The sequence below is a fragment of the Ovis canadensis genome, chromosome X (genome assembly GCF_042477335.2).
Source record: "Ovis canadensis isolate MfBH-ARS-UI-01 breed Bighorn chromosome X, ARS-UI_OviCan_v2, whole genome shotgun sequence".
Classification (NCBI taxonomy): domain Eukaryota; kingdom Metazoa; phylum Chordata; class Mammalia; order Artiodactyla; family Bovidae; genus Ovis; species Ovis canadensis.
Window position 1 is genome coordinate 134633444 of NC_091727.1, and position 12687 is coordinate 134646130.

At 40.3% G+C, this 12687-nt stretch overlaps 2 protein-coding genes across 17 annotated transcripts in view; one reads left to right on the forward strand and one right to left on the reverse strand.

Annotated features, from left to right (window-relative positions):
- SYTL4 (synaptotagmin like 4) overlaps positions 1 to 2611 on the reverse strand; it is a 90990-nt gene extending 88379 nt beyond the window's left edge. For 4 of the 13 annotated variants that reach the window (XR_011446243.1, XM_070291084.1, XM_070291078.1 and 1 more), the window contains exons 1-2: positions 2027 to 2608; positions 690 to 796 (exon numbers count right to left, since the gene is read on the reverse strand). The gene's annotated coding sequence lies outside the window, so the exon portion shown is untranslated. Of the gene's footprint in view, positions 1 to 649; positions 797 to 2026 lie in introns of all 13 variants that reach the window. The other 9 variants (XR_011446241.1, XM_070291077.1, XM_070291073.1 and 6 more) reach the window with 4 other exon arrangements.
- CSTF2 (cleavage stimulation factor subunit 2) overlaps positions 2310 to 12687 on the forward strand; it is a 29142-nt gene continuing 18764 nt past the window's right edge. For 3 of the 4 annotated variants that reach the window (XR_011446244.1, XM_070291089.1, XM_070291088.1), the window contains exons 1-7: positions 2383 to 2824; positions 3954 to 4032; positions 4593 to 4762; positions 5451 to 5587; positions 6354 to 6473; positions 6567 to 6704; positions 10464 to 10587. Coding sequence is in view for 3 of the 4 variants with exons in the window: in XM_070291089.1 (XP_070147190.1) it covers positions 2767 to 2824; positions 3954 to 4032; positions 4593 to 4762; positions 5451 to 5587; positions 6354 to 6473; positions 6567 to 6704; positions 10464 to 10587 (826 nt within the window). In the remaining variant the exon portion in view is untranslated. Of the gene's footprint in view, positions 2825 to 3953; positions 4033 to 4592; positions 4763 to 5450; positions 5588 to 6353; positions 6474 to 6566; positions 6705 to 10463; positions 10588 to 12687 lie in introns of all 4 variants that reach the window. The other variant, XM_070291087.1, reaches the window with a different exon arrangement.

Below are 12687 nucleotides of genomic sequence, written 5' to 3' on the forward strand. Positions count from 1 at the left end.
TACTCACAATAGCCAAAAGGTAGAAGCAACTCAGGTGTTCAACAATGCAAGAAGGAATAAACAAAATATGGTATATACACACAATGGACACACAATATATATATGTATATGGTATATACACACAATTTAGCCTTAAAAAGGAAGGAAATTCTGATACATGCTACAACATAAATGAACCTTGAAGACATTATGTTAAGTTAAACAAACTATAACCAAAAAAAAAAAAGTGTTATAATTTCACTTATGTGAGGTACGTATTCAAATTCATAGAGACAGAATGAGAGGGGGAATTAGTGTTTGCTGGGTACAGAGTTTCGGTTTGTGAAAATATGAAAGTTCTGGAAATGGGACAGTGATGATGGTTGCACTTAATGCCACTGAATTATACACTTAAAATGGTTAAAATTATAAATTTTGTTATGCATATTTTATCACAATAAGAAAAAAGACGGCACACTAAAACTGTCTCCCAGGTTTTGTGAGAATCAAGTGAGATCTATGTAAAGAAGCTCTGTAATCTTTTGGATTGGCCCAAAAGTTTGGGGTTTTCTGTAACAACTTGTGGAAAAACTCAAACTTTCAGGCCAACCCAACATATGGGCCTTCACAAATAGTAACTCGTTTTAATCATCACCCTGTTTATGCCAACCTGATACCATTATCCACATGCTCAATCAAGCCCTGCTCACCTAGCAGCATACTGTTGGAGTTTAAGTGCTATCCAGTGATATCCACCTTCATTTCGCTAGGCCTTGGATTCCACGTGCCAAAGCAATGGTCTCCCAGATTTCTGGTTCTGAAACAGAACAAGACCCCAAATTGACAAAAGTTTTAGACAAGCCTGGTGGTTTCTATAGAAAAAAACTCAAAAGACTTCCTCCTTTTAATCAGTTTTCCCCAATGCTTAGTTTGGAAGCAGTCCTCAATCAGCAACAAGAGGTCAGCATGCCACTGCCAAGAACAAATGAAATCTTCTAATTCAGCTGACTGCCCAACTCCCTGGTCTGCTACCAAGCAAAAGATCTCATAAGGCAGCCTTTGGACAGGTGAATCCCAAACCTCCTTTGAAGCAACAGGATTCTGGGAAAGGAATACAGAAAATATATTCATTGAGCATGAATTAAGAAAAGTAGTTAGATAAGAAATAAAAAATGAAAATGCTAAAACCGAAAGACTGAACAGCCAGTTTTGATGGATTAGACAATTATCTGTAGAGTAGCCTCAGAGCTGAACCCTCAAACATTCTCAGAAAGTATAAACACTGGTGCAGAACCAGTGTGCAAAACCTAGGAATGATGTTTCTTTCCGGAAAGCAAGGCAATTGGTACCCATAGCCAGATACTGACCAGGATCTGCGTCAACATTCAGGTGCTCTCTGAGGGTCCCTAGTTACCTTATGTCTGCAGGCCTCCTAGAGGATTTTCTTAACTTAGATAATGCTACAAGAGCTATTTTGAATCTTTTCCATGAAAAGATGTCTATCCAGAAGTTGCTACCTTTCAGAGGGGGATGTCATTCCATGATTCTCTGAGATGTTATACCTATAACAGCATCAGACAACACCTTCTATCTTCATTTTGCTGCAAACTGGAGGCAAAACAAATGTGCCTCTCTGGGAGTGAAGCAATGAAGGGAAAAGACAATCATGGACAATAGCAATGAGATGTAGGGTCACAGGTATTTAGCCTGTATCTGAAACCCCTCCCCCCAGAAAAGCTTAGGAAATATCTCTTGTACACATCTCTTCTTTTTTAATCAATAGGAGTGGTTGATGAAGTGACAGAACCAACAGTCCATTCTCCACAAATGGCTGAAGGCAGAACAAGCCGTGGTGCCTCAATCTGTTCTTCGTGGTTCGTTATTATGAGCCATTGATCCACCATCACCAGGCCCTATGCTCTTAAGTTCTTTCCCAAAAATGATTTCAAGTTACGCCATTAAAATTCTGAGTTATATTTGAAAGTAGTAGATACATCACATAAACATTCATCCTCTGGAGCCAAAGCAACCCGAGTTAAAATCATACCTTAGCTGCTTGCTGTGTACCAGGGATCAAAGATACTTCCAGTTTCGATGTTTTCTGATACCCTGCCTGCCAACATCCTCCGTCGCCCCGCCCCCTCACCACCAAGCACAGGGAGCCCAAAGACTACATGAAAGCAGGCAAATTTGTTCTGTTTTTACTTCCCCATATCCTCAGCTACGTTGACGACTTGACACTGAGCAACCCTCATTCTCTAGGATGCCTCGACTCTTTCTCTCAGTCCGAACGTTCACAGCTTTTGCAAAAGAATAAAACTCACGCCGCTGGGGTGGAGCCACGCGTTTCCCTTCCCTAACAGGGAGGAACTAAAGTTAAAGTGCCAGGGTTGTTTATCAAATGACTTCCCTGTTACTATGGTAAAGCCGCCGCCACCATCATTTTTGGGGTCAGCAATTACTTGCGTTAGCCTAAGGAAAAAATGAATAATAAGAAATTCTATATACTAAAAGCCTTCAAATTAACCGAGCTCTAGCTCAGAACAGGGTTACTCTCAAGCGGGGTACGGGGACAGGGGGACAGGGCGGGGGCCCTAGTGCTCCAGTGGAAGTAATACGTGCCGATTGTGACGGAATGACGCCGAGGGAGGGACCCTGCGTCCATCCGGCCCCAGCGCCTCCGGCTCAGGCGCTTCCGGCTCACGGGCCGTAGGGAAGTGTGTTCCGCGCTGGGCTCGAGCGCTGTCCAGAAGTCTTCGGCGCACCGGAAGCCGCCGGAAAAGAGCGATGGCGGGTTTGACTGTAAGAGACCCTGCGGTGGACCGTTCTCTACGTTCCGTGTTCGGTGAGAGGAATTCTGAGGAACCAAGCATCGGGGAGGGACAGAAAAAGACTGGGAGCGGCGGGGAATCCCCTCCCTGCGCCTCAGAAATCGCCATGGGAGCCGTAGGTCGGGCTTACAGCTCGACCTGCCTATCCTGTGGGGCCCCTAGCCTGATAGACTCGTGATCAAAGTGATGCATCCCTTCCCCCAAGGTCTCTCAGCAAAAACTACAGTGTTGTAAAAAACTACCGTTTAGCTTCTATGCGTTTCTCTTTTCATGAGCTTCAATTATTAGCCAGAAGCGAGGGATCATGGCAACTGTCCTGTGGTACTTCTCACCCTCTAACTAGAATACAGGTTGTGTGCTGAGGGTATTAGAGCCTGTGTTCACTTCCCGCCCTCTCATAAGGGCTTTCATCCTCTGCTTTTTACCGGTTACATTTTAGTTCGTGTTTAGTAGTAGTGGCTACCTGGCGTCTTAAGGTGGATTGTAAATGAAAGAATGAATGAATGAACGAACGATTAAAACCACGTTGAAGAAATTTTAAAGAGGGTCGAGTCTATTCTGAGTAATCTTCAGCCGAAATAAGTTTGTTGTTGTTGTTTTTAAGTACGCGTGGTGATTTTAAAGCATCTTTTGGAAGAAACGTGAGGAAATAGTTCCCAATATTTTTTGTTATAGTTGTTTTACAACAGAATAATTTTTAAACATCCTCTAGTACACTCATGGTCATTCTCTTTTGAGTGCATGTATATGTGAATATAAAGACATGTGCCAGCTTTGAAAATTATAATATTGACATTTTTAGTAGTTAATGATAAAACTTAACTTCAGATAAATACCAATGCCTAAGTATTTATTCTCACCATAGTTAAGGGAAATCTAACACTTGTCAGTCTAGTCTGAGAACTGATACTTAAAGAGTGCCGTCTTCTTTTGTGTCCAGTCTCAGTGGTTTACTTCTCTTGTAATTGAAGTCAGCAGCCAGAATTAAAATCCTATCTAACGGACTACCAGGGAACTGAGGTTGAAGGATCATTGTATTTGAACCAGCTGTTACATTGTCAGTGATATATTCAGATACTTTGTCACTAAAGATCTAGGTTAGAAAAATCAGACTTTTGTTATGTTATCTATTTTCTTCCTTAGTGGGGAACATTCCTTATGAGGCTACTGAAGAGCAGTTAAAGGACATCTTTTCTGAGGTTGGACCTGTTGTTAGTTTCAGGTGAGATCCTCTTTTACTACTTGGTGGAAGTTTCTTAAGAATCACCACAGACTTGGCCCTTAGTAATAATGGCAAGGTTTTTACTGGTGAGTTTTCACATGCATTCTTCTTCTTTGTTAGTTTGTAACAGCTTCATTGAGATTCGCATACCATAGGACTCACATTCATGTTTACTAAGATACATTGTTTTCAATTAAAAAGATGTGTAAACAATGTTTCAGTGGGACAGAGCAATGGGGTTATTTGTCTTACCTAGACCAAATTACAAGGCAGTGGTAGTGGGAGGGGCTTCCCAGGTAGCCCAGTGCTAAAGAATCCACCTGCCAATGCAGGAGACTTGGGTTCAGTCTCTGGGTTGGGAAGATCCCCTGGAGGAGAGAATAGCAACTCACTCCAGTATTCTTGTCTGGAAAATCCCATGGACAGAGGAGCCTGGTGGGTTACAGTTCATGGGGTCACAAAAGAATTGGATACAACTTAGCGACTAAAACAACAGTAATGGTAGTAGGAACCCTATGTGTTTGTAACATTTGTACCTGACGCTTGCTTCTGCTCTCCAGGTTGGTTTATGATAGGGAGACAGGAAAGCCAAAAGGTTATGGCTTCTGTGAATACCAAGACCAGGAGACAGCACTTAGTGCCATGCGAAACCTAAATGGCCGTGAATTTAGTGGGAGAGCACTTCGAGTGGACAATGCTGCCAGCGAAAAGAACAAAGAAGAGCTGAAGAGTGAGTATACATCCAAGCTGTATATAACATGAGTTAGTAAAGATGTAGCAATGAAGATTTCCCACTTAATGATATGTTTTAGTATCTGTTGAAATGGTTATCAGCCTTTTTACTTGACCTACCTAAAGTGCCTGCATTAGGGAAGTGTGTGTGTATCTTTGAGAAATAAGGTAAAATTGGCTTAAGCCCTTCCATTTCCAAGGAGTTAATTTCCAGTTGAAGATGAATTTCAGGCTTACCAAGCCGTAAATCATGTTAACTGTCATTAGTGTTTGCCACTCCTGTAATTATGTTGCCAGATCTGTAACTGGTGGGAATACCAAGGCATTCTCATGGCTTTTTCACAAGGTAATAGATCCAAAAACTCCATTTTGAAATTAGAACTTTTTCTGTTTGAACCTTTTGCTTCTGAAACGACTTGTGAAAGGAAATGGATATGCCTAGTCCCTAATTTAGGTTAACACTGTTCACCTGTATGCTCTTGGTCTCAACTTTCATCAGAGAACAGAAAATACACTCTGTGACTTTACTTCACAGAAATAAAATATTTGCAAATCACTTATTTCTAGGCTCCAGAAAATTTAAAGTTATCAACAAGTTCTTACAGCAGCCTTGGAAAGTAGATACATGAAATGATTTAGCTCTTTGTTTTACCTCCTTAACATTTTTGTACCTTCTTCCCAATCAGGCCTTGGAACTGGTGCCCCTGTCATTGAGTCACCTTATGGAGAGACCATCAGTCCTGAGGATGCCCCAGAGTCCATTAGCAAAGCAGTTGCCAGCCTTCCACCAGAGCAGATGTTTGAGCTGATGAAACAGATGAAGGTGGGAGGAGGGATTAGGTTATGATGAAATCATATTTTGTCATATCAACTCTTCAAGGAGTCATTGATAAGTTAATGGAAATGATATCCTGAGCTCAAATAGTAGATGTGCCTGTTGACCAACATTTCTTACACCTTCAATATTCCACATGTACACAGTGTATTATATATTTCATACAAAGAGTTTTCTATTTTTTGTGCACAGACACACCTACACAATCTGGCTGGGTTTTTGTGGCCCATAGATACCATATGTAGATGTTAAAATGTGGCTTTTTTCCCTAAATGGTGGTATTATGGTATTTGAAATACCTTCTCCTATTCTGGCCTACCATGCCCAAGATTTTCTGTGCTATGTAAAAATTGATAATTGCTTCTTTTTAAAACAGTAATTAATTATCCAAGGCTGTGCTGGGTCTTCATTGCTGCATGGGCTTGTTCTAGTTGCAACAAGTGGGGCTCTTCTAGTTGCAGTGTGCCAGCTTCTGATGTTGCAGAGCATGGGCTTTAGAGCATGTGGGCTCAGGAGTTGTGGCACATAGGCTTAGTTGCCCTGCGGCATGTAGAATCTTCCTGGACCAGGGATGGAACCAATGTTTCTTGCATTGGCAGGTGGATTCTTAACCAGGAGACCCCCAGGAAAGTCCCAGTAATAGCTTTAAAAGCCTCTTGCATATTACATTTCTCAGATGAGAATAGCTCTAAATCACTGTCAATTTCTGAGTAATAAGTATTGAACCTAATGATGAATCTGTTTATCTTCACAGCTCTGTGTCCAGAATAGTCCTCAAGAAGCACGGAACATGCTGCTTCAGAACCCTCAACTGGCTTATGCTTTGCTACAAGCACAGGTAGTCATGAGAATTGTGGATCCAGAAATTGCCTTGGTAAGTGCTTCTGGTTCTTTTATGGAAATGCTAAGGTAAACCATGAGTAGGAAAGAAATAGATAGCATATAGATTTGTCTTCTCACTTTTTAGAAAATTCTGCATCGCCAGACAAATATCCCTACGCTGATTGCAGGCAACCCTCAGACAGTCCACAGTGCCGGACCTGGCTCAGGATCCAGTGTATCAATGAACCAGCAGAATCCTCAGACACCTCAGGCCCAGACTTTGGTAAGATTTTATCCCTTAACATTTTTTAAAATTTGCCTTGAAAATGTCATTTTCATTTTAGAAAGGTATATTGAAGGAAGAATGTTCAACAGCCAGAGATGATAATTTCTATTTCCAGGCATAAAAACAGTTAACAAGGTTGCATAGTACATGACATCTGAATGAAGACATTTGGTGCCAAGTTTGTAAAACAAAGATCCTTGCTTTATGTCCTTTTTTATAAGCTAATTTTGTGTGTATGCATGCATGGCACTGTGGTTGGCACTTTGTTCTTCCATAGACATTATCTCATTTAATAATTAGAGCATTGTATAATGTTGGCACTCTTATCTCCATTCTTACGGATGAAAAAAGTGAAGCTAATTTTCTAAGTGTGACACAAAACCTTGAAGCCATGAAAATCAATATATTTGAAAACTGAAAAATCCTGTATGGAGAAAAAGAGATAAACACCAGAGACAAACAAAAAATTGGAAAAAAGTATTTGCCACACACACGATGCACTGCAGGCTGACTACTTAAGGTAGTCCTGTTCTAGAATGTTTATCACCACTTTATAATAGTGAGAATTGGAAACATCCTAAATGTATAACAATGGAAGAATGGAAAAAGTGTGTTTATTTAATGAAATACTCTATAACAGTTCAATAAAATACATTGTGTCACCATGAATAACTTTCAGAATGTAGTTTCATGTAGCAGTTAAGGTGAACTAAGATACATGCTATCAACACAGATAACTCAAAAATGTAATGCCATACAGAAGTGAAAATAAGTAAATGTGGATGTATTTCCAAAATATGGGATGTATGTGTCTGTACATATCCCAAAAGCATGTTGAGTGAGTTGCAAAGAATATGTTCAATATGTAATTGTTTACATAAAATTTTAAAACATCAGAATTGTTCCGTGGTTGTCTTAAGAGGGAGATACAGGATGCAACCAGGGAAGACCTATGAGAGATTTCAATTGTATATGTATATGTGTATATATATGTATACACATATATGTATATGTGTGTATATATATAATATGTTTCCTTGGGCTGGATGAAGCAGAAGCCAGAATTAAGATTGCAGGGAGAAATATCAATAACCTCAGATATGCAGATGACACCACCCTTAAGGCAGAAAGCAAAGAGGGACTAAAGAACCTCTTGATGAAAGTGAAAGAGGAGAGTGAAAAAGCTGGCTTAAAACTCATTGTTCAAAAAACTAAGATCATAGCATCCAGGTCCCATCACTTCACGGCAAATAGATGGAGAAAGAAATGGAAACAGTGATGGATTTTATTTTCTTGGGCTGCACAATCACTGCAGATGGTGACAGCAGCCATGAAATTAAAAGACGCTTGCGCCTTGGAAGGAAAGCTGTGACAAACCTAGACAGCATTTTGAAAAGCAGAGATGTTAGTTTCCTAACAAAGGTCCTTCTAGTCAAAGCTATGGCTTTTCCAGTAGTCATGTGTGGATGTGAGAGTTGGACCCTAAGGAAAGCAGAGGGCCAAAGAAATGATGCTTTTGAACTGTGGTGTTGGAGAAAACTCTTGAGAGTCCCTTGGACAGCAAGGACATGAAACCAGTCAATCCTAAAGGAAATCACTCCTGAATGTCCATTGGAAGGACTGATGCTGAAGCTAAGGCTCCAGCATTTTGACCACCTGATGTGAAGAACTGACTCATTGGAAAAGACCCTGATGCTGGGAAAGATTAAAGGCGGGAGGAAAAGGGGACGACAGAGGATGAGATGGTGGGATGGCATCACCAATTCAATGGACATGAGTTTGAGCAAGCTCTGGGAGCTGGTGATGGGCAGGGAAGCCTGGCATGCTGCAGTCCATGGGGTCACAAAGAGTCAGACATGACTGAGCAACTGAACTGACTGAATATGTTTCCTAAGATGTATGGTTATTTTATTCTCTCTATAACATATATCTGGAATTTTTCACAATAAACAACGACGAAAAAGACCTCAAATAAATTAGTAAGAAATTTGCCAGTAACCCAGTAGAAAACTATGCAATGGACATGAACTGTTCATAAGGATAGAAATGCAGATATATATTAAATGTGTGAAAACTGTTCAACTTCAAAACAAGATAAATATGAATGAAATACAATAAGCTACCATTTTTCACCTGTTAGATTGGCAGAGGTAAACAACTTGGATGACTCATACAAAGGTTTATGGTAAGGGTCAGCAAACATCTTCTAAATGGCCAGATAGTAAATTTGGGGGCAGCTTTGCAGGCCATGGGATCTGTCTTGATTACCCAACTCTGCCATTGGAGTATGAAATGAACCACAGGGAATACGTAAACAAATGGGCATGATTGTGTTCTGGTAAAACTTTATTTATGAAACCAAGCAGTGAGCCAAATTTGGCCCCATGGGTCATAGTTTACCAACCTGTGCTCTGATTCAGTAAATGCAGAAATAAATTAAGATCCAGAGAGGTTAACTGCTCCAAAAATAACAATCTAAGTGGCAAATCCAGGATCTGAACCTGGTTCTATCTGTCCTCATAGCCTGTTTTCTCTTAACCACCTCACTATACAGTTTTCTTTTTTCTGTTCTAGAGTTTCGTGTGTGTTCTCTGAGACCATGTGATTTTTAAAATATTTGTATCCTTTAGTTTTATTCTGTATTTATTGAGCTCTTTCTATTCCAAGGGACTCCTCAGTTCTCTTGGAAATACACAGATGAAAACATAACATTCCCTTTCCCTCCAGGAGCTTTAATGTAGCATTAAATTGTTTTGTTTTTTACATTCCCTTCGAATAAGAATTGTATCTAAGGAAAGTGATGAGAAAAGAATGGTCAAAAAATTTTTTTCACCTTAAAAATATAGACTGCAAACAGTTCTGTTTTTAAAAGGAAAAAGTCCTAAATTCTTTCCTCTTCGTTTCAAGGCACTTTAAAAAAAAAAAAAAAAAAAACTCTTACTGCCAGGCCCTGGTCTTGAAGTTGACAATAGGTGCTATATATGGCCTTGGAAGAAAAGTTAGGACAAACCTAGACAGCGCATTAAAAAGCAGAGATATTATTTTGCCAACAAAGGTCCATCTAGTCAAAGCTATGGTTTTTCCAGTAGTCATGTATGGATGTGAGAGTTGGACCCTAAAGAAAGCTGAGTGCCAAAGAATTGATGCTTTTGAACTGTGGTATTGGAGAAGACTCTTGAGAGTCCCTTGGACTACAAGAAGATCAAACCAGTCAATCCTAAAGGAAATCAATCCTGAATATTCATTGGAAGGACTGATTCTAAAGCTCCAATACTTTAGCCACCTGATGCGAAGAGCTGACTCATTAGAAAAGACCCTGATGCTGGGAAAGATTGAAGGCGGGAGAAGGGGATGACAGAGGATGAGAGGGTTGGATGGTATCACTGACTCAATGGACATGAGTTTGAGCACACTCTGGGAAGTGATGAAGGACAGGGGAGCCTGGTGTGCTGTAGTCCATGGAGTCACAAAGAGTTGGACACAGCTGAGCCACTGAACAACAAAATGGCCTCACTGCACAGACAAGACTTGTGTATCTCTACTTTTAGAATATGTTTTCTCTCAGTCATGTTCTGTGTAACCAGGTTCATTGTATGTATTGCAACTTCTATTCAAAGTGTTATAAATCTAATGTTGCATTAGACATGCTGTAAGAAAAGGGTTATTTGGTAGAATATTTGGTGCTGTCCATTTGAAGACTTTGCATGTTGAATCTCCACAGAGGCATATACATACTCTGGTTTTTCTCTTGGTCAGAGTGGAATGCATGTCAATGGTGCGCCTCCTCTGATGCAAGCTTCCCTGCAGGCTGGAGTTGCAGCACCAGGGCAGATACCAGCCACTGTAACAGGACCTGGCCCTGGTTCCTTAGCTCCTGGAGGTATGTTTTCATTTAGAGTCTTTGCCATTTTGGTGTTTTGCTAGTGTTTTGTTACGGAGAAGGCAATGGCACCCCACTCCAGTACTCTTGCCTGGAAAATCCCATGGACGGAGGAGCCTGGTAGGCTGCAGTCCATGGGGTCGCTAAGAGTTGACACGACTGAGCAACTTCACTTTCACTTTTCACTTTCATGCATTGGAGAAGGAAATGGCATCCCACTCCAGTGTTCTTGCCTGGAGAATCCCAGGGATGGGGGAGCCTGGTGAGCTGCCGTCTCTGGGGTCGCACAGAGTCGGACATGACTGAAGCGACTTAGCAGCAGTGTTTTGTTATAGCAAATGGCCTAGTATATAGCAAAATTATGATGTGGCAACGAGATCTTGATACTAATGTGTAGCTAGGCAGTATATATCCTAGGTGGAACAAATAGTTGATTTATTGTATACAAATTTACATGTCTGATTATGAGAGCAAGGCAAAGAATGACAAAATTCCTAGTTAATGAGGGGAAAAATAGAATGAATGGAAACTAGACCAAATCAACAAATACAGAGAAAAGGAAACGACATTGTGAAGTTATAATAATAAACATAGAGTTAAGGTGGAAGGAATAAAGTCTCATGTAGTCATTCTGCTAAATGTGAATTGACTCAGTTCTCCCACTAAAAGCTAGAGACTGTTAGGTTAGGTTAAAAAGTACATGGGTTGGGTGGGGGGCAATAAACAAAAACAAAATGCCTGGTGTTGTTACCATTATGTTTAACAAACGTAACACTGTATTTCATGAACTATAGTGAGACAACAACAAGAGGAAAAAAGAATTTTAAAAACTAATATGTTCACTAAAATTGTGTATGTAGGAATTAATATTATACTTACAGCTTTTCATCATTCAGTAACCATAACTAAAAATGTTATGGGTGGAATAGTGATTCCTCATGTGAAACACCTGTGTGAACATATGACATGTATTTAAAGTTTTTTATGCAACAAACTCACTTGTTATTTTATCTAATCTGGGTTAGATTAACTGCAACACAACTAATAGGTGATAATTTGGATTTAAATTTTTCTGCTCTATAAAGAAACCAGTCTAAAGATCTAAGTTGACAGGGAATAGGAGAAGGGATTTTTTTTTTTCATTTTAATTGGAGACTAATTACTTTACAGTATTGTAGTATTTTTTGCCATACACTGACATGAATCAGCCACAGGCGCACATGTGTTCCCCATCCAGAACCCCCCTCCCCATCCCATCCCCCAGGGTCATCCCAGTGCATCAGCCCTGAGCACCTTGTCTCAGGCATCAAACCTGAACTGGCAGTCCGCTTCACATATGATAATATACACGTTTCAATGCTACCCTCTCAAATCATCCCACCCTCACCGTCTCCCACAGAGTCCAAAAGACTGTTTTTCACATCTGTGTCTCTTTTGCAGTCTCGCATATAGGGACATCGTTACCATCTTTCTAAATTCCATATATATGCATTAGTATGCTGTATTGGTGTTTTTCTTTCTGACCTACTTCACTCTATAATAGGCTCCAGTTTCATCCACCTCATTAGGACTGATTGAAATGCATTCTTTTTAATGGTCGAGTAATATTCCATTGTGTATATGTACCACAGCTTTCTTATCCATTCATTTGCTGATGGATATCTAGGTTGCTTCCATTCCTAGCTATTGTAAACAGTGCTGTGATGAACATTGGGGTACACGTGTCTCTTTCAATTCTGCTTTTCTTGGTGTGTATGTCCAGCAGTGGGATTGCTGGGTCATATGGCAGTTCTATTTCCAGTTTTTTTAGGAATCTCCATACTGTTCTCCATAGTGGCTGTACTAGTTTGCATTCCCACCAACAGTGTAAGAGGGTTCCCTTTTCTCCACACCCTCTCCAGCATTTATTATTTGTAGATTTTGGATAGAGGCCATTCTGACTGGTGTGAGATGGTACCTCACTGTGGTTTTGATTTGCAGTTCTCTGGTAATGAGTGATGTTGAGCATCTTTCCATGTGTTTGTTATCCATCGGTCTGTCTTTGGAGAAATATCTGTTTAGTTCTTTGGCCCATTTTTTGATTGGGTCATTTATTTTTCT